The sequence below is a fragment of the Ictalurus furcatus genome, chromosome 3 (genome assembly GCF_023375685.1).
Source record: "Ictalurus furcatus strain D&B chromosome 3, Billie_1.0, whole genome shotgun sequence".
Taxonomy (NCBI): Eukaryota; Metazoa; Chordata; class Actinopteri; order Siluriformes; family Ictaluridae; genus Ictalurus; species Ictalurus furcatus.
The window spans coordinates 12,611,181-12,633,434 of record NC_071257.1 but is presented as its reverse complement, the minus strand read 5'-3'; the positions used below and the strand labels follow the sequence as shown (position 1 = coordinate 12,633,434).

The window sequence follows — 22,254 nt, the reverse complement described above, 5'->3', positions numbered from 1 at the left end:
CATTCTCTCTCTATTACTCTTTCACTCCCTCTCCTTTCATCTCCTAGTCATTCGTCTTCACTTCTTCACTTCTTAAGAGTTTCGTTTAGTCACTTGCTCTTTGCCAATCCCTGCTCTTCGCCTCTGTTCTTCATTCTCGGATTTGGCATCTATAAGCATTACTAAACACAGCTCCAGGATCCTGCAATCAAACTATTAAGCCATACAAAATTAGTTCTGCTACGCTTTGCAGCGTGCATCCATGCAAGATTGTATGAAAATTTTAGTATGGCTAGTGCTCAGTAAATTCCATGAGCAATCAGGAAGCAATACGCCCACGGCCAACAAGGCACTGTGATGACCAATGTTAACAGGGGATCTTAATCAGACGAGCTTGTGTGTGTGTGTGTGTGTGTGTAAGAAGAGGTCAAACTAATGGCTGTTGTCTCATTAGACTGGGAGTTCTGCTAGAGGAGTGGAATCAGCAACACACCTACAATTTCTCCTGCTTCTTAGGCGGTTTTCAGTCCTGTAGATCTGTGCTTTGTTCTGAAACAGGGACTAAAATTTGTTACAATGTTGCATTTTCTCCATGGCTCGGTTCGCTTTCACAAGGCAACGTTTCAAAACGTACCAAAATTTGTTTATGCAAGTCACATGTGAGTAAACTGTCCTCTCGTTGGTGATCAGAGTGCGTCCGTTTACGTTCCGGGGTTCCACTCATAGTGGACAGTCATCAAGATGGATCGGCAGCAGCTCCACGAGCTTACTGTGCCTTTCTTTTTAGCTGTAGTTATTATAGTTTATCTTATTTATATGTTCAACATCTCCTTGAGATGCTCGCTAAACACCTTGTAAAACCTTGTTTTTATGCGTTTTTGAAAGTAGTTCAGAAATATATTTGTCAGACCAAATTTCAATGGGGGAATTTTAGATTGTCATTTTACCTTTAACTTTGGTCCAAGTTTTCACGTAACGCAGGTATGCATTGCTATACAGGTAAGTTTGTTGGTCCGTTGGGTCAGCTTGCTTTCTCACCACAAGCAAACCACTCCAGAGTTCATTTGCAATCAAACGAAATCTGAATCTGCGATCTGAACACGGTGGCCTCGGACTGACTGTGTTGGTACAAATATGAGTGCGATTGCAGTGTTCATATATGTCTAAACGAACGAAACCAAAGGAGAAAATGCACCAGGTTCCGAAACAAACGCTCCAAACGAGCCAGGTGTGAAAACGCCCTTAGATCAGTGGTGCCTCCAGATATTTGTTCCAACCAAGAAGAAGTCACACCTGATTCTAACCTGATTAATCTTTTGATCTTGGCCAACTGCCTATCAGAGGTGGCTTCTTCTTGGCTAGAATGAAAACCTGCAGCCAAACTGAAACTTTGGATAACATTGGACAGCACTGATGAACATACTAAATACCCTCCACTAATATTGGCACCCTTGGTAAGGCTGTGAAAAATTGTCTTTATTGGTTAGCCATTTGATCTTTTGTTAAAAAAAAAAAAATCACAAAATACTCGGCACAACACAGGTTTATCCCCCCCAAAAAACTTTGTTAAATATAGGTGTACAACAATTATTGGCACCCTTTTATTTAATACTTTGTGCTTCCTCCCTTTGCCAAGATAACAGTTCTGAGTCTTCTCCTATAATGCCTGATGAGGTTGGAGAATACATGGGAAGGGATCTGAGACCATTCCTCCATACAGAATCTCTCCAAATACTTCAAATTTCGAGGTCCATGCTGGTGGACTCTCCTCTTCAGTTCACCCCACAGGTTTTCTATGGGTTTCAAGTCAGGGGACTGGTATGGCCATGGCAGGAGCTTGATTTTGTGGTCAGTAAACCATTTTTGTGTTGATTTTGATGTATGTTTTGGATCACTGTCCTGCTGGAAGAGCCAACCACGGCACACTTTAAGCTGCCAGATAGGGATGGGCGATATCTTATCGTTTGCGATATAGCGGTAGAAATTCTCCCCACAATAAGAATTAGTCTTCCTGCGATAATAATGATAAAGCCTAGTTGATGACGCATTTGTGTGCGACGGTGTCCGACCCATTCGCAGTTCACGTGCAGAGTGAAAACAAGTACGGCGGAAGGTGGACGTGAAGCTGAGGAGGAGTTTATCGCTAAACGAGGAGCTACCTCTACAATCTGGAACTGGTTTGGTTACAGAAAATCAGTTTTACTTTTAGATCAATGTGTTTCTGAGGCTCTCAAGATCACAGCTATCACTTATATCCAAAAACAGTGCTGCATGGTACTATATTTATATTGTCACTGATATCGTTATCACAATAAATACCAGAAAATATTGTGATATAGTTTTAAATCCATATCGCCCATCCTTACTTCCAGAGGCAGTCAGGTTTTCATTTAATATCTGTTGATATTTGATAGAGTCCATGATGCCTTGTGTCCTAACAAAATGTCCAGGTCCTCTGGCAGAAAAAAAGCACCAAAACATTAAAGAGCCACCACCATATTTAACCGTGGGCATGAGGAACTTTTCCATATGGCTTCCTCTCTGTGTGCACCAAAACTTGTGTATTGCCAAAAAGCTCTATTTTGGTTTCATCTGACCATAGAACCTGATCCCATTTGAAGTTCCAGTAGTGTCTGGCAATCTGAAGATGCTTGAGATTGTTTTTGTATGTGAGACTTTTTTTGAAAACCTTCCAAACAACTTGTGGTGATGTAGGTGACTTCAGATTGTAGTTTTGGAGACTTTCTGACCCCAAGACACAACTAACTTCTGCAATTCTCCAGCTGTGATCCTTGAAGATTTTGGGCCACTCGAACCATCCAATTCACAGTGTGTTGAGACAATATAGACACATGTGCAATTCCAGGTTGATTCATAACATTTCCAGTTGACTGGAACTTCTTAATTATTGCCCTGATGGTGGAAATGGGCAATTTCAATGCTTGTGCTATTTTCTTATAGCCACTTCCCATTTTGTGAAGCTCAACAACCTTTTGCTGCACATCACAGCTATATTCCTTGGTCTTACCCATTGTTATGAATGACTAAGGAAATTTGGTCTATGTGTGACCTCATATTTATACCCTTGTGAAAAAGGAAGTCATGGTTGAACAATTTCCTCTTCCTAGACACCCAGGTGTACTAAAACAATGTCAAATATCAATGGGAATATACTTCAAGTATATTTAACAAACATATTTCTTTGGATAAACCTGTGTTGTGTTTGCAATTGTTTAATATCCATGAGAGCAGAGTATTTTTGTGAATTTTATTAACAGAAGATCAAAAGTTCAAACAATAAAGACAATTTTTCACAGCCTTCTTTGCTCATATTTACCAAGGGTGCCAATATTACTGGAGGGAGCTGTAGATGAACCAGGGCTGATACCTAATACAGTATAAGGAATAAACCACGATGCATGCTTTTAAAGGAAAATTATCCATTCCGAGGTGGCATGACATGGCCCGATGTGAAGCTGAGTTACTGTTAGGACCCCGAAATGGATTTTCAATTGAACATAGTGATCGTTACAACGTGCTGACACCCGATACTCCTTCCGTACACACTATCAACAATTATACAGAATATTTTTTCATTGTTAATTAGCACACCTAAGGCTGTATTTTCAGTCTTTAAGAACGCCTTTGACAAAAGAAGAACGTATTGAAATCATTCTCATGGCTGGATGAGGAAGCTGTCGCAAGGTTGCGATGGACTTTAACAGGAAACATGGCAAGCACGTCACACACGACACTGTCACCAAACTTATTAACACATTCAAAAAGACTGGAAATGTTGTGGACCGACCGAGAAGTGGACGTCCACCAACATCCACTGATGAAGCCACAACCGATGTGGTGCAGGCTTTTGGGACATCCTGTATGTACAAGTCCATGTGAATGAGCTGTTACTATAGAAACAATAATATATTGCAACAAGATCATTAATATAAACCTATCATTTGAATTACAGCCGGCACTACTCTCAGAGCTGTGCTGTTCTACAAAATTAACACCTTAATCAAACCAATTAGTTTGCCCTGGAATATAAAAGTAATTATCCTTATCTGAATAGAAAGTTGAGTTGAGACATAAATTGTCACTTTGCGAAAAAAAGATAAAAAAGAAAAAAAGATATTAATATCAGTTCTCTTTGCTTTATACTTGCCAGGCTGCATTGATGCCAGTTATGAACATGGTTTTGTGAAAGAGCTGACCACATTAATGCTCAGCCTTAACAAGGACACACAATTGGTTTTGGCAGAGCTCTAACTTTGATTGAATTTAATACTTATTTTTAGGCACTCAGTTTATCCTGGTTTGGGCTCGAGCGGATCTGGAACCTATCCCGGGAAGTCTGGGCGTGAGGCGGAAAATACACACTTGATGGGACGCCAATCCATTGCAGGCTCTACACACACACATACATTCACACAGTCCTTCACACCTAGTGGCAATTTAGTGTAGCAAATCCACCTACCGTTATGTTTTTGGGAGATGGGAGGAACCTACATTGACACAGGGAGAACATGCGAAACGCCGCACAAACAGTAATCTAAGATCAGGATTGAACCGGGGACTCAGAAGCTGTGAGGCAGCACTGCTACCCACTGTACCTCTATGGACGATAATAATGAAATTATGTGACAAAATGATAAGTTTAGGCAGCAGAAGTTCCTCTAAATTCCTCTGAGGAGTTGTGGAAGTTACCAATATGCAAACTTTGTGTCTTTCAAGATGATTCATGTACACGTCATAAACTAGCATCTGCATTAAAGCGCATCTATTATGGTTTTGAAACGTGCCTAATTTTGTTTTAAAGGTCTCATACAATAGATTTACATGCATCCAAGGTCAAAAAAACACTTTAATGTGCTCATAATTTAAACTGCAGCATTACCCTTTTCCCCCAGTGTCACAAACGACTCGTTCAATGATCCGTTCTAAAGGATTCATTCTAAACTCCTTCTTTCAGAGAGCACACTCTGATTGGTCAGATGTCCCAGTCTGTTGTGATTGTTCTACTGCTGTCAGCGAGCAACCGATGAAGACCAGAGGCGGGGCTTTATGTTACGAACCTACGTAGGTTAGTACAGGAAGTAAGTCTGGAATTACTAACGATTCATTTCAGCTCTTCAGAATTGGTTCCTTCTTTTGGGAGTCAATTACTCCCTTTGTCGTGCGCTTTGATTTTTCTTTTGAGTTTTTACATTCACAAGCAGCGAGATTATATATATATATATATATATATATATAAATAAATAAAACACACTACATGAAAGGTCATATTTGAAAAACCATAAAAGGTGCACTTTAAGTCTATACTTCTATGAAGTTTTTACTGTCCCAGAATGCAGCAGTCTGGAGCTCTGTGGCCAAGCGTCTGTTTATATTAACCTCTAATCAGTTTTCCCCTGAGACGGACCAAAAAAGTAGGCCATAGAGCACACACACACACAACGTGGCTATAACACACCAAACATGGTAAATACTTTAGTATGTAGTTGATTGCCTCTCTTAAAGAGCAGTTTTGACAGTTTGACTAACATCATTTCTAGTACATGTTAATGGATGATGATATTCCAGATGTTTCAGTTAAAACGCTGGTCGAGCGAAACAGGAAGTAAGTCACTGTGAGAGGACACTGCAGATATAGTAAAACCACATCGCTGCTCTGTAATTAGAGATGGTTTAGTAAGCCATGTGTGTTTAGTTTTGACTTATTCAGCATGAGGTTAAATAAAAATGATTTTTAAAACACACTGGAGTAATCAGATCATCAGAAAGGGGAGGAAAAAAAAGTAGAACGGTCCTCTGACGGTGGAAATGCTAACCTTTTCTGTGGTGAGGTCTCGAATCACACTCATCTGTCCACGGAACTTCAAGAGCAGAGCTTCCAGAGCCATATACTTCTCCTTCCATTCCCCAGATGAAGCCTCATCGGCCTCGCTCATGCTGCCGGACATCACAGCTTCTCAGTCCTGGAACAAACTACAGACAGTCACGCGTATGAGCAGAGGGACGAAGAATTGCTACATTAGCATAACACGTGTGTGTGTGTGTGTGTGTGTGTGTGTGTGTGTGTTATATACATCACTGCACTGAATTGAGACTGACTTCCATTATAAAAATAAAGAATTACAAAGATAATAGCACTGAAACACAACGGCTGACTGCTGTTTCTGAAAGCGGTGTCAACTGACAGGTTAAACTGAGAAAATAATACTTATGAAAGCCACAGCAGTCAGCGGGAAGACAGAGGGACGGTTATGTGAATATGCTCTTTCAGCGTGTAAAAAAAACCCAAATGGCTGCAGTGTTCCAGGCATGGGCAGCGCCCGGGACAAACGGACCACTACTAAAACAAACTCTGACCAGGTCCACCATCAGACTTTTCCATTGTACGCATTTCAGTTATGAAACACACACGTCAAGCGAAGGTAAAGTCACAGGCGGAAATTGAACAGTGGGAGCAGGAAAGTAATAAATATATTAAATGGTATAATAAATGGTTCATGGAGATATAATAAATGGTTCTCATTATAGACTTGGGCTCAACTCAAGAACAACTCGTACAGTACCGGTCAAAAGTTTGGAGACGTTTGGAAACTGAAACGTTTCTCACGATCTTAAAAACCTTTTGATCGGAAGGTGTATGATTAAATGTTTGCAATCGGTGTTGTAGACAAAAAATGAATTGTGTCAACATGTTCAGTTCTTTCATTATAAAACGAACTTTTTATTTACATTTTTTTTTAATGGACGCCATGGAGCAAAATATTCCAAAAAGCAGTACGTTTACATGGACAACAATAATCCGATATTAACCCGATTAAGACAATACTTAATACTTTGGCTGAACGTGCATTGGGACGACGTCACATGACGTGTCTTGAACCAAATCTGCGGTCATTTTGAAAATGTTACGCCCTCAGTGGCAGATGGCAGATGGATTGCGGAGTTTCCTTGATTTTGCGTTCATTTCTGGGATCCTGGAGGGACTGATCTATTTTTTTAAAAAAAAGCAATAACCAGAAATCAACTGAACAAAGTCAATATTTGGTGTGACAACTTTTTGCTTTTTAAAAAAGTTATTAGTAGACTCAGGTACATTTTGTGCAGTTATGTAAGGAAATTAGCTGACAGGTTTTTCCAAGCATCTTGGAGAATCTGCCACAGCAGGGAGACTTTGGTCTATTCTGTAATACCTTACTTTCTTAATTATTAACATACCAACATTATTTTCTGTAGTGTTTTATGTTTTTGTTGGAAATGTAATGTTTGAAGAGCTACCTTTTTTTTTTACATTTACATTTACATTTAGATAGATAATAGATAGATAGACAATTAATTTTTTGTCCTCAAAGAGGAGATTTGTTTCCACCGTGGGTGTGTAGAAAAACATAAACACAACAACACCATACATATAAACCATCATAAACAATCACAGACATAGTGGGGAGAAGGGAACAAAAAGAAAAACATCAGAAATTATTCATTTAGCAGATGCTTTTATCCAAAGCAACTTTCAAATGAGGAAATACAAGCAAAGCGACATATCAAGCAGAGAACAATACAAGTAGTGCTACCATACAAGATCTTTTCATTGAGTTCTAGAGAAGCAAAGTGCACAGAGTAGAGGTATACAGTGGGGGAAAGAAGTATTTGATCCCCTGCTGATTTTGTACGTTTGCCCACTGACAAAGAAATGATCAGTCTATAATTTTAATGGTAGGTTTATTTGAACAGTGAGAGACAGAACAACAACAAGAAAATCCAGAAAAACGCATGTCAAAAATGTTATAAATTGATTTGCATTTTAATGAGGGAAATAAGAATTTTAAGAATCTCAATCAGAAAGATTTCTGGCTCCCAGGTGTCTTTTATACAGGTAACGAGCTGAGATTAGGAGCACACTCTTAAAGGGAGTGCTCCTAATCTCAGCTTGTTACCTGTATAAAAGACACCTGTCCACAGAAGCAATCAATCAATCAGATTCCAAACTCTCCACCATGGCCAAGACCAAAGAGCTCTCCAAGGATGTCAGGGACAAGATTGTAGACCTACACAAGTCTGGAATGGGCTACAAGACCATTGCCAAGCAGCTTGGTGAGAAGGTGACAACAGTTGGTGCGATTATTCGCAAATGGAAGAAACACAAAAGAACTGTCAATCTCCCTCGGCCTGGGGCTCCATGCAAGATCTCACCTCGTGGAGTTGCAATGATCATGAGAACAGTGAGGAATCAGCCCAGAACTACACGGGAGGATCTTGTCAATGATCTCAAGGCAGCTGGGACCATAGTCACCAAGAAAACAATTGGTAACACACTACGCCGTGAAGGACTGAAATCCTGCAGCACCTGCAAGGTCCCCCTGCTCAAGAAAGCACATATACATGCCCGTCTGAAGTTTGCCAATGAACATCTGAATTATTCAGAGGACAACTGGCTGAAAGTGTTGTGGTCAGATGAGACCAAAATGGAGCTCTTTGGCATCAACTCAACTCACCGTGTTTGGAGGAGGAGGAATGCTGCCTATGACACCAAGAACACCATCCCCACCGTCAAACATGGAGGTGGAAACATTATGCTTTGGGGGTGTTTTTCTGCTAAGGGGACAGGACAACTTCACCGCATCAAAGGGACGATGGACGGGGTCATGTACCGTCAAATCTTGGGTGAGAACCTCCTTCCCTCAGCCAGGGCATTGAAAATGGGTCGTGGATGGGTATTCCAGCATGACAATGACCCAAAACACACAGCCAAGGCAACAAAGGAGTGGCTCAAGAAGAAGCACATTAAGGTCCTGGAGTGGCCTAGCCAGTCTCCAGACCTTAATCCCATAGAAAATCTGTGGAGGGAGCTGAAGGTTCGAGTTGCCAAACATCAGCCTCGAAACCTTAATGACTTGGAGAAGATCTGCAAAGAGGAGTGGGACAAAATCCCTCCTGAGATGTGTGCAAACCTGGTGGCCAACTACAAGAAACGTCTGACCTCTGTGATTGCCAACAAGGGTTTTGCCACTAAGTCATGTTTTGCAGAGGGGTCAAATACATATTTCCCTCATTAAAATGCAAATCAATTTATAACATTTTTGACATGCGTTTTTCTGATTTTTTTTGTTGTTATTCTGTCTCTCACTGTTCAAATAAATCTACCATTAAAATTATAGAATGATTTCTTTGTCAGTGGGCAAACGTACAAAATCAGCAGGGGATCAAATACTTTTTTCCCTCACTGTAAGTGCCAGAGTAAGGTGTTTTTTTAAATTATTTAAAAAAATTATTTTAATAGGGGTTAGTTACGTGTTCACGGAAGAGGTGGGTCTTTAGCTGTTGTCTTTAGCTGAGTCTTTTTTTTTTTTTAGCTTTTTGGCTGTTGTCTTTAGCTGAGTCTTTTTACTGACACAATTCTACAGAAGTCATTAAATAAACGTCTAAGACAAAATTTGTGTTACAAAAAAACGATTAGGGTGCATAAGACTTTTGCACTGCACTGTAGCTGTGTGGTTTGATACTGAACGTGATTAAGCCACAAGTAAGTCACATGGGTCACTGTTTAAGTAAGGAATAAAACATGATGTGGTGGTACGATGTGCCCCGACATGGAGCACAAAACAGTTATCAACCCTAAAATGTATTCTTTTCTTCAATAACAGGACGTTATGAAGTGCTTTATTCCTCTTATCCTATGGCAGTTTTCCAACAGAAACTTTTTTTATTACTTAAAGAACATCCCAATTTGCCTACTTATACTATGTAGAAAAAGTACCTACTTTTGAGTGTGTAGCAAAAGAGTATGCAAGTACTGGGACATACCAACGCGTCACATAACGGACAAGAACGTTGTTGCCTAGTAACGCACACTGTCACTGTAAACAAACTCCTCACTTCATTACAGCTTTTCTTCAGTCATTATTCCTTATATAATTTATACTATATCATTTATTTTACCATTCCCTCGATTTATTTTGCCACATTTCATTTACCCCTCTCTAAAATGTGTCCTTGAATTTGGTGAAGCCATCAGTCACAAAACTCTTCCTCCTTCGCACAAGGAGTTAATGATAATGATAATGAGTCTTTATTGGTCAACTATACATTATAGCACAGTGAAATTCATTTCTTCGTATACCCCAGCATACCAGGAAGTTGGGGTCAGAGTGCAGGGTCAGCCATGATACAGCGCCCCTTTAGCAGAGGGGCCTTGCTCAAGGGCCCAACCGTGGCAGTTTGGCAGCGCTGGGGCTTGAACCCCCGACCTTCCGATCAGTAACCCAGAGCCTGGCAGTGCTGGGGCTTGAACCCCCGAGTTGTGGGCAACATTAGCTGAAAAAGTGTCCATGGATCCATGCTTTGAAAAGCTACCGGAAATAGTAGACCCATCAGAGTACGTCTAGGGTGCTTATTTCAACATACTACGATTTGGAACAATACTAATAATAATCTCCGATACTATTTAGTATCTAGATAGCATGCAAATTGGGACGCAGGGTATGTCCTTTTATTGTTAACACAATTATAGGATTATGGAACATACACGACAAATCTGAATGATTTTATGCACTGTGCTGCTGCAACATGATTGAGTAAATGGTTTAACTGCATAAACGAGCAGGTGGACATGTTTTAATATTAAACATGGAGAGAACATGCACAGAAACTTTGCATAGACAGAAACCCAAGCTGAGGTTCAAATGGGGGGCCCTGGAGCTGTGAAGCAGTAACACGACCTGCTGCACCACCGCAAAGTAATTCTGTTTGAGAAATATAATTTGACAGACTTGTATTTGTTTTCATTGTTGCCGCCTCACAGCTCTACGGTCCCGGGGTTGGTACTCAGCATACATTACTGTCTGTAAAGAGTTTCACATGTTCTCCCCATGAAAGTGTGGGCTTCCTCCAGGTTCTCCAGTTTCCTCCCACCTCCCAAAAACATGCATATAGGGAGACTAAGCTAAACTTTTGAACTACTAGGTCTGTATGAGTGTGTGAATGTGTGCGTTTACTGAAGATGAATGAACGAATAAACAATGATATTCGTTTTCCACACATGAAATAAAAGCCGTTATTCTATACAGGAATATAACACGCACCAGGAAAGACCCCAGAATACATTTAAAACCATCAGACCATGAATTCACGTAAAACATCTCTCGTTTAGATCCTGTCTGACCCATCGTTAAAACGAACTACAACTCATCAGATAAGCTCGCTCTAAAAATAAAGAGAGATGAGACGAAGCTCGGCGACTCTATCAAGATCCACACGCTGTTTAGAGTTACGCTTTGCTCTATTTTGCTGTTGATAAGGAAACATGACAAAGCGTTGTCGCTTGACCCTTGGGAGAAGGAGGAGTGGATCTACTTCCCTATTTGTTTCCTGTTTTGTGGCTCCACCAGTGATGATGATGATGATTCCCGAATCGTCTCCATTCAATTCCACCCAGTCACGGGCGCTTGAATATTGTTTACAACGTCTTTATCATAAAAGTGAATTTGACTTAGGTCAGTGGTTCCCAAACTTTTTACAGTGGCGTACCCCCCAGGCAATTAATATCCTTTTGCGTACCCCCTCTCTCAAACTGTGCTGTCTGACGATGGCATCCTCTGTATTGTTTTTTTTTTGTGGCCTTTTCCCCAAGCATTACACCAGCTATATCAGCCACAGCAGGAAGAATGAAGTCCTCCACAATAGTATGGGGTTTTCCTGTCTTAGCCACTCTGTAGCTCACTATGTAGGATGCTTCCAGACCATTCCTATTTAGGTTTTCCTACGCTGTTATAAGGGTCTTACTACTCCTGAGTTGTCTTAAATGTCTTTCAAAAAACTCTTGACGTTTATTTAGCAAAAAGTAAGTAGCATGCTTTGTTTCTAAATGTCTGCGCAGAAATGCTGATTTCATGCAGTTATGAAAGAGTGCTTTTGCACATATACACACTGTGGCTGGGGGTTTTCTTCACTGCCAGCGTATGTAAAGCCCAAAGAAATATATTTCTCATCATATTTGCGCCTCTTTGATGGTTTTACTGCGAATTGCTGGTGAAGAAGAGGTGGCGTTTCAACTTCGGATACATCGGTGTCTGTGTCAGCGTGAACTGGGCTAGTAGCAGTGGGTACACTTACACTTGCTACAGATGCGGTGTTAGAGGGACCTGGGCCACTGCTGTCAGAGGACTGTGGTTGCAGGCCGATATCTTTTTTAGCCACTTCTCCATTTTAATGTTACTAGCTATTACTTAACTTCATCACACAGCCGTGTGCTGGTGATAAATGACCTGCGGTAAGATGCACACTGACGCATGACTGTGAGTGGATGCAGTTTTGACCGTGAAAGACAGGATAATTTGATTGGATTTCATGTATTTGATCTTTAGAACATTGCAATACACTGGAGGGGGCAAAAGTTTATTTTGGGGCGTGAGAAAAACATGAATTAGAATTCATGTAATGTTATTTATTGGGACGGAATTAAATGAACAGTAAATCTCAGCATTTTGCTCCCGTACCCCCTCCGTCACCCCAGTTTGGGAACCACTGACTGAGGTTGCCTAACTCCTTATCACGGTACACCATCAGGCTCGGTATACCGTCCTACCCCTAGAGGCAAGTCATTTCGGTGTACTTTTTATATATTTCTTTTATTATACGTTGAAATGAAGGACGCAGCATCAGATCCATACCGAATATCATGTGTGCACAGAAAGCATTCAGTTCCTTTTGAGACCCTGCACACACACACACACACACACACACACACACACACACATATATATATATATATATATATATATATATATATATATATATATATATATATATATATACACACACACACACACACACACACAATGTGTCCTAAGATTGAAAGAGAGACGTCTTACCCGAAAGAAAAAGTTGAAGATATAGCTGCCGCTTTCACTCCATAATTATTCTCAGTAAAGCTTCATGCTCTCAATCTCTTCTCTTCTTGCAAACATACTTCTCTTTCTCTGTTTCTCTCTCACATACACACTTTTATTTCAGCATCTCACCGCAGCCTCGCGACTTGGCCAGGGCAAAAGGGCGTGTCAGTCACCAAACGGACCAATGAGATACACTGTGGGTGTGGTTATGTAGATTTCAGAACAACGGAAGCGCATATTGAACTGACACTCAGTCCAGCCAATGAAACTCCTCCACTGATTATTCCGTTTGACCAATCGATGTGGACTTGTTTCAAATAACGACGACTTTCTAAACAAGGGTACTATATATGTATACGAGCTAATTTGTCGTGGCTAGTACACCCTATCTAGTGCACTTGTTGTAAAATATGATTCTGTTTGTATTTCAGCCACGGTCGTGGAGGACGTGCCGGAAGTGACGTTTCAGACGCGTGTGTTATGGTGGTGAGTTTTGCTGAAAAGTCCCTAGCTCAAGTTTGTTCCATTGTGGTTTTATGAATGTAGTATAGTTTGTAACAAAGATATAAGGATATTATTTCGCATGCCGTATAAAGGTTTTATTTAAACACTGGTGAGTGGAGATTTGACTGAATCTTTTAATAAATGAAAAACGCATGCATGCGGTTAGCATCTATGCCAGCTCACGTTGTAAGCTTGCAGAAGTGGTAGCGAGTAAAAGCCTAGTGAAGAGTAAATCACGTGGCCCTACATCTTCAGTGACACTATTTTAATATAATTTTGAATTACATTATAGCGCCCCCCCCCCCTTTCCTTTTCTCCATCCTTCCCTACTGCAGTCCATTTGCTCCAGCTGAATTGGCGCTCTGGTATTTCCTATGAGTCCTATGGGTTTATCTGAGATGTGTCACCTGTAAGTGGTCTTGAACCGTTAAAGCTGTCTCACTCATCCTGTGATTCAGGTTCAGTCATGGTGGTGAAGAAGAAAGTGGCCAGAGTGGAAGCTGTGGTTTTGGACAGCGCTGAGCTGAAGTGCCTGACCAGTGAGTAAACAGTCCATTTAAAGTGTACATTTCTACTGCTGAAAGAATAAAGCATGGCAGTCTTAGTGAAAATATACTGCATCTGTCCAAACTATCAAAACAATGGAAAAAAGAAAAAAAACAACAGCTTGTACTTCTACTTTGCTGAGCAGCCGAGGAGTTTGCAGCTGTTTGTTTTGTTTTGTATAACAGAATAGTATCTATCCATTGTTTGAACTGTTGCAGAACTTGAATTCAATTTTATTTGTATAGCACTTGGCACAATGGGCAGCTTTAGAGAAACATATAAACACAGGATACAGATTTTAAGTGTGCGAATTTATCCCTATTGATCAAGCCGGTGGCGAGGAAAAACTACGTGAGATGATATGAGAAAGAAACCTTGAGAGGGACCAGACTCAGAAATGACCCCATCCTCATCTGGGTAACAACGGATAGTGTGAAAGTAAAAGAAAGTTCATTATGGTATTTTATATGAAGTCTGTTTGTCGAATTGATCCACTGTTCACTAAAGGAGACGAGTGCAAAGCTGTATGTGGTAATTGCAGTCCTAAGGCCAGAGTAGCGACCACAGCGAGAATGTCCATGTGGAATTGAGGTCCAGTACCATTTCCGTGGTACTTCAAGCGGCACCATCCTCCGCAATCTCCAGGCTGCACTGCTTTGGGTCGTCCTCAGTGGCAGAATGTAGCCTCCAGTTGATGAGAGCTGCATCCAGAGGTATGGCATCAGGATGGATCAGGCAGGTCCTGAGAGCAGAAAGGGTCAGTATCACTGGCATCTCCATAATATCATGTGTGGCTCGACAGGAAGGGAGAGGGAAGTAAAGAGAGGAGACAGCTGAATAACGTTACCTACTACCTACACTGATCAACCATAACTTTAAAACCACCTGCCTAATATTGTGGCGCCAAAACAGCTCTGACTCATCGACCTATGGACTCTACAAGATATTTTGCGGTATCTGATACCGGGACGTTAGCAGTGGAGCGGATCCTTTAAATCCTGTCAGTTGCAAGGTGGGGCCTCCATGTATCGGACTTGTTTGTCCAGGACATCATACAGATGCTCGATCGGATTGAGATCTGAGGAATTTTCAAATCATTCCTGAACAGTTTTTGCTGTGTGGCAGAGCGCATTATTCTGCTGAAAGAGGCCACTGCTATTAGGGAATAGTGTTGTCATGAAGGGGTGTACTTGGTCTGCAACAATGTTTAGGTAGGTAGTATCTGTCAAAGAAACATCCACATGAAGGCCAGGACCCAAGGTTCCCAGCAGAACATTGCACAGAGCATCACACTGCCTCCACCGGCTTGCCTTCTTCCCATAGTGCATCCTCGTACCATTTCTTCCCTACGTAAGTGACGCACACGCACCCGGCTGTCCACGTGACGTAAAAGAAAACATGGTTAATCAGACCAGGCTACCTGATTCCATTGCTCCATTGCGCCATCTCGCCTGGTTTCCCACTGAAGCTAAGCAGGGTTGAGCCTGGCCAGTACCTGGATGGAGACCTCCTGGGGAAAACTAAGGTTGCTGCCGGAAGTGGTATTAGTGAGGCCAGCAGGGGGCGCTCACCCTGTGGTCTGTGTAGGGTCTAATGCCCCAGTATAGTGACAGGGACACTATACTGTAAAACAGCACCGTCTTTCAGATGAGATGTTAAACCGAGGTCCTGACTCTCTGAGGTCATTAAAAATCCCATCACTTATCATAAGAGAGTAGGGGTGTAACCCCCAGTGTCCTGGTGAAATTCCCCCATTGGCTTTTCTCTATCACGGCCCCGTAATAATCCCCATCTCTGAATTGGCTGCATCATTCTCTCCTCAGCACTAATAGCTGGTGTGTGGTGGGAGTTCTGGCGTGCTATGGCTGCCGTCACGTCATCCAGGTGGATGCTACACACTAGTGGTGGTTGAGATTTCCTCCCCGCTCTCCAATACTATTTAAAGTTCTTTGAGGAAAGTGCTATATAAATGTAACTGTAAATTCCAGTTCTGATGCTCACGTGCCAATTGTACTCTCATCCAGCGGAGGACTGTGGTCAGCATGGGCACTCAGACCGGTCTGCATACAGCAAGCTGTGATGCACTGTGTGTTCTGACACCTTTCTGTCATAGCCAGCATTAACTTTTTCAGCAATTTGTGGGCAGCAAGTAGCTCTTTTGTGGGATAGGACCATGCACATCAATAAGCCTTGGGCACCCATGACTCTGTCGCTGGTTCACCAGTTGTCTTTTTTTGTACCACTTTTTGTAGGTACTAACCAGTTCATACCTAAACACCCCACAAGACCTTCGTTTTGGAGACGCTCTGACTCAGTCATATAGCCATCACAACTTGGCGCTTGTCAAAGTCGCTCACATCCTTACACTTGCCCATTTTTCCAACACATCAACTTTGAGAATTGACTACTCTCTTGCTGCCTAATATGTCCCACAACTTGACAGCTGCCATTAACGTGATAATCGATGCTGATCAGTATAAATGTAGCATAGTGTTCTGTCCATATAATGTACACTACTCTCTGCTTGTACACACTCTGCGTTTCTCTCTCAGCTTCACTATCTGTAGATGGAGATGATGACACCAGGGAGCTTGCCCAAGTGCTGAAGGTCTGTTTGACCTCCACTGACCCGGTTCAGCAGGTCCAGCTCGTGTCTAAGGTACGATCATGGTCATATTTTATCTGGTTTAATTGGATTTCGATGAAAGCTTATTGTTTTTTTATTTAATAAATAAATCAGGGAACTTGGCAAACATTAGTTGAATTTTAAGTTTGTCCTAATATTTGTGTTTTCAGTTTGTTAAATTTGGATTAAATAAGATTTGTGGATTATGAAAAACAGGACCAACTGCCTACTAGGTTATGTTTATTTTACTATGTTTGTTATTATACTGACCATATTCCCAGAGTTTCCAGTTTATTAGGTATATTTACCTTGGACTTTCACTCATTGGCCACTTTATTAGGTAAAGCTACCGTAGATGCATATTATAGGTTTACTGGTACTCTCTGTAGCTCATGTGTTTCTATGAACTATTTGTTGACCCCCTCTTCTATGTGAACCCTTGGAAATCAACCTCCACTGAGATGATGTTAGGACTGAAATTGTGCTGTGGGTCATACTGGAACAAGTGATCTTGATCCCAGTTTCAGATCTTGATCCCCCCAGGTCCCACTGCTGGATATAGGGCTGGGCAATATGATGATATAATAATGACACTGTGATAAATTATGTCACAATACAGTTTTCGGAGTTAACGGGCCTCCATTTATCAAGCTGGATGAGAACGGAAAAATGCATAAATTGTTTTTACAAGCACTTACACAAGTAATTTGTTATTCATGAAAATACAGTTAAATCTGGAAAAAGTTTACCCTTATCATTCATTTAGAGTTCAAAATCTTCCACTCCTGTTTCCTAGGCTTTACCCTGATCTATCAATTCGTGCTCATAGCTGTGTTGAACATTTATGCACGTCACTACATGTAAATCAGCTCTGTTGTGCATGTGCTTGATAGTTTATGGGTGATTGGCGTTCATCAACATGCACACAAGTATGTAGAAAATCAGTGTTTCTGAAATTTTTGTGAATTCAGCGGAATTTTTTTTCGTTCGGTTTGATTCACTCAAACTACATGTGACTTTACTAAAGGATTGATAAACGAGGCCCATTGTGCAGATCATGATATAATTACCATAATTACAGTACATAGAAGTGGATGATTTTAATAAAATGCGGTTCTAGATCTTTAAATTTGTAAAATGTTAAATTGTTACAGCATTTGGGAAAAAACCCTCTCCCTTTTGTTAGTTTAGTTAGTGTTATTTTAGTATTAGAAGGTTCTTAGCTGTCATGATTTCCCCTTGAAGCAGCGTGCTCTAAGCGCGAATGCGCGAGCACCTGCTTTTCCATTGTTGACAGTAGTGACATCTGGACACGTGTGTTTTGTTTATGTTTCTGTCATGTCTCCTCCCTGTTCTATCATTGGCTGGGATTTCACGTGTGTCTGTATTGCCCTCAGCTGCTAGCAGTTTAGACGCTGATCATGTCCACATATATACCGCGCGCCTCCCAGCACACAACGCGGAAGATTATCGTAAAGTTAGATTAGTGCGTATGGTAGTCATAGTCACGTTCCATGTTTAGAGTTAGTTCACGCTGGGTTATCCGCTCCCAGTTCCTCGTCATAGTTCATGTTTCTCGTTTTGTTTATCGACCCTGTTTCCCGTGACCACGACCTTGATTCATGTTTAACCCTGTGTATGCCTGTTTGCTGATCGCCTAACCTTCGCCTGTTTTGGATTACGTTTATGGATCACCTTTTGGATTTGTCTGCCTGTCTCTCTTTTAAAATAAACACTGTTCATACTGCACTTGCATCCGTCCTATCTCTGCTCCGTCACGATACGTGACAGAATCTTCCGCTATAACATGGATGCAGCAGGAGGACAGGGGAGACATCACACTACAATGGGAGTAGCAGGACAATACCGTATCGGGAAACGTTCGGATTACTGGCCGCATTTCTTGTCCGTGCAGTTCCCTCAGCGGTACGCCGTTGAACTGCCGCCAGAGACAGCGGGATTGGGGAGCTACCCGCTGGAGTTCCTCTTCAGCTGCCAGGAATATTTCTGCAGCCTGGCGTATCCCAAGCCTACTAAGAGACAGTGGATTGGGTTCTTGGTGTCCAGGTTTTGCAGAACTTTTTATGGAGGAGTTCACGCAACCAGGGCAGCGTCATGGTCTGGATTTACTGGGGTGGAGAGTCAATGGACAGCCCCAGCCTGACCTGCCCTTTAACCTCTATTATGAGGGGATTGACAGGTCAGCCTCCACTGATCCGCTTCCGGTTCCAGCCAACGTGGAGGAAGTGGCACCGACATGCATGTCTGAGGGCTGCAGGAGGGAGACCAAGCTACAATGCCCTACCTGTAAAAAAAAAAAAAAACTGGGTCTCCAGGAAGCATTCTATTGCTCTCATGAATGCTTCAAGAGCAGCTGGCGGGAGCATAAGAAACTCCACCAGAGAGCCCGTACAGAGATCCAGCCCGGGGTCAACAGGGTGACCTCGGAGCGCCCGTCGGAGGTCTCAGCACCTGAGCCCCAGCCGGAGGTGAACCTGGCGACCTCAGAGCTCGAACCTGAGACCCACGAGGAGGTCTCACCCGCCGAGCTCCAGCCAGAGGTCCACATGGCAGCCTCAGAGCTCCAGCACGAGACCTATGGGGAGGTCTCAGTTCCGGAGCTCCAGCCTGAGGTCAACCTGGCGACCTCAGAGCTCAAACCTGAGACCCATGAGGTGGGCTCACCTGCCGAGCTCCAGCTAGAGGTCAACAGGGAGGCTCCAGCACCAGAGTTCAACTCTTGTGTCCAAGTCCAAGTCAAGTCTCAAGTCTCTAAAATCCAAGTCAAATCTCAAGTCCCTGAGGTCCAGGTCCAAGTCAAGTCTCCAGTCCCTGAGGTCCAAGTCAAGTCTCTAGTCCCTGAGGTCCAAGTCAAGTCTCAAGTTCCTGATGTCACGTCCAAGCCTGCTGATCCAGTTGACCAAGTTCCGCTAATATCTAAGCCTAACAACCAAGTTCTGCTCACGCCCAAGTCTACTGACATGGCCGACCACGTTCTGCTCACACCCAAGTTTACTGATATGGCCGACCAAGTTCTGCTCACGCCCGAGTCTAACGACACAGCTGACCACGTTCTGCTCAAGCCCGAGTCTACCGAACCCGGTCGCCCAGGTTCAGTCCACGCCCAAGTCTACCGACCCGGTCGCCCAAGTTCAGCCCACGCCCGAGACTACCGACACGACCACCCAAGTTCAGCCAAAGCCCGAGTCTGCTGACACGCACAGCCAGGTTCTGCTCACGCCCGAGTCTGCTGACACGCACAGCCAGGTTCTGCTCACGCCCGAGTCTGCTGACACACACAGCCAGGCTCTGCTCACGCCCGAGTCTGCTGACACGCACAGCCAGGCTCTGCTCACGCCCGAGTCTGCTGACACGCACAGCCAGGCTCTGCTCACGCCCGAGTCTGCTGACACGCACAGCCAGGCTCTGCTCACGCCCGAGTCTGCTGACACGCACAGCCAGGCTCTGCTCACGCCCGAGTCTGCTGACACGCACAGCCAGGCTCTGCTCACGCCCGAGTCTGCTGACACGCACAGCCAGGCTCTGCTCACGCCCGAGTCTGCTGACACGCACAGCCAGGCTCTGCTCATGTTCCCGTCTGATGACCCAACCAACCAATTTATGTTCACGCCCAAGTCAGCTGACGGGGACAACCAAGCTCTGCTCACGTCCATGTCTGCTGACATGCACAACCAAGTGTCTGACACGGACAACCAAGCTCTGCTCATGTTCCCGTCTGATGACCCAACCAACCAAGTTATGTTCACGCCCAAGTCAACTGACGGGGACAACCAAGCTGTGCTCACATCCCAGTCTGCTGACATGACCAGCCAAGTTCAGCTTGCAGGCTCCGCTGAGTATGTCGCTCTGCCTTCCTGCTCAGCCGAGGACGTCGCTCTGCCCTCCAGTTCAGCCGGGGACGTCGCTCCGCTTTCATGCTCCGACGAGGACGTCGCCCTGCTTCCCTGCTCTGCTGAGTACAGCGCTCCGTTTCCCTGTTCAGCCGAGTACGTCGCTCTGCTTTTCTGCTCCGCCGAGGACGTCGCTCAACCCGCCTGCCCTGCTGTGAATGTCGCTCCGCTTTCTTGCTCCGCCGAGGACTTCGCTCAGCCTGCCTGCCCTGCTGTGGTCGTCGCTCTGCCTTCATGCTCGGCCGAGGACTTTGCCCAGCCTGTCTGCCCGGCTGTGGTCGTTGCTCAGCCTGCCTGCCCGGCTGTGGTCGTCGCTCCGCTTTCATGCTCCGCCGAGGACTTCGCTCAGCCTGCCTGCCCGGCTGTGGTCGTCGCTCCGCTTTCATGCTCCGCCGAGGACTTCGCTCAGCCTGCCTGCCCGGCTGTGGTCGTCGCTCCGCTTTCATGCTCCGCCGAGGACTTCGCTCAGCCTGCCTGCCCGGCTGTGGTCGTCGCTCCGCTTTCATGCTCCGCCGAGGACTTCGCTCAGCCTGCCTGCCCGGCTGTGGTCGTCGCTCCGCTTTCATGCTCCGCCGAGGACTTCGCTCAGCCTGCCTGCCCGGCTGTGGTCGTCGCTCCGCTTTCATGCTCCGCCGAGGACTTCGCTCAGCCTGCCTGCCCGGCTGTGGTCGTCGCTCCGCTTTCATGCTCCGCCGAGGACTTCGCTCAGCCTGCCTGCCCGGCTGTGGTCGTCGCTCCGCTTTCATGCTCCGCCGAGGACTTCGCTCAGCCTGCCTGCCCGGCTGTGGTCGTCGCTCCGCTTTCATGCTCCGCCGAGGACTTCGCTCAGCCTGCCTGCCCGGCTGTGGTCGTCGCTCTGCCTACCTGTTCAGACGGGGACGTCGCTACGCTTTCATGCTCCGCCGAGGACGTCGCTCCGCAGTCCTGCTCCGCCGAGGACGTCGCTCCGCAGTCCTGCTCCGCCGAGGACGTCGCTCCGCCGTCCTGCTCCGCCGAGGACGTCGCTCCGCCGTCCTGCTCCGCCGAGGACGTCGCTCTGCTTTCATGCTCCGCCGAGGACATCGCTCAGCCTGTCTGCCCGGCTGTGGTCATTACTCTGCCTCCCTGTTCAGCCAGGGACGTCGCTCCGCTTCCCTGCGCCGCCAAGAACACCGTATGGTTTCCTGGCTCTGCTTGGGACATTCAGCCCAGGGGGCCAGGGCCGCCAATGAAATGGGATGACTCATGGCACTCCGGGAGGAGTGCCTTTGGGGGGGGTTCTGTCATGATTTCCCCTTGAAGCAGCGTGCTCTAAGCGCGAATGCGCGAGCACCTGCTTTTCCATTGTTGACAGTAATGACATCTGGACACGTGTGTTTTGTTTATGTTTCTGTCATGTCTCCTCCCTGTTCTGTCATTGGCTGGGATTTCACGTGTGTCTGTATTGCTCTCAGCTGCTAGCCATTTAGACGCTGATCATGTCCACATATATACCGCGCGCCTCCCAGCACACAACGCAGAAGATTATCGTAAAGTTAGATTAGTGCGTATGGTAGTCATAGTCACGTTCCATGTTTAGAGTTAGTTCACGCTGGGTTATCCGCTCCCAGTTCCTCGTCATAGTTCATGTTTCTCGTTTTGTTTATCGACCCTGTTTTCCGTGACCACGACCTTGATTCATGTTTAACCCTGTATGCCTGTTTGCTGATCGCCTGACCTTCGCCTGTTTTGGATTACGTTTATGGATCACGTTTTGGATTTGTCTGCCTGTCTCTCTTTTAAAATAAACACTGTTCATACTGCA

At 44.4% G+C, this 22,254-nt stretch overlaps 2 protein-coding genes across 5 annotated transcripts in view; one reads left to right on the top strand and one right to left on the bottom strand.

Moving 5' to 3' along the window:
- Window positions 1–13,165, bottom strand: part of plekhh2 (pleckstrin homology domain containing, family H (with MyTH4 domain) member 2) — a 46,552-nt gene extending 33,387 nt beyond the window's left edge. For 2 of the 3 annotated variants that reach the window (XM_053620808.1, XM_053620806.1), the window contains exons 1-2: window positions 12,864–13,165; window positions 5,814–5,970 (exon numbers count right to left, since the gene is read on the bottom strand). In XM_053620808.1, the coding sequence (XP_053476783.1) occupies window positions 5,814–5,945 (132 nt within the window). In that variant the 5' untranslated portion in view covers window positions 5,946–5,970; window positions 12,864–13,165. The remainder of the gene's footprint in view (window positions 1–5,813; window positions 5,971–12,863) is intronic. The other variant, XM_053620807.1, reaches the window with a different exon arrangement.
- Window positions 13,166–13,342: 177 nt separating this feature from the next.
- thada (THADA armadillo repeat containing) overlaps window positions 13,343–22,254 on the top strand; it is a 108,789-nt gene continuing 99,877 nt past the window's right edge. The window contains exons 1-3 of one of the 2 annotated variants that reach the window (XM_053620804.1): window positions 13,343–13,370; window positions 13,847–13,927; window positions 16,487–16,593. In XM_053620804.1, coding sequence (XP_053476779.1) covers window positions 13,855–13,927; window positions 16,487–16,593 — 180 coding nt within the window. In that variant the 5' untranslated portion in view covers window positions 13,343–13,370; window positions 13,847–13,854. Of the gene's footprint in view, window positions 13,498–13,846; window positions 13,928–16,486; window positions 16,594–22,254 lie in introns of both variants that reach the window. The other variant, XM_053620803.1, reaches the window with a different exon arrangement.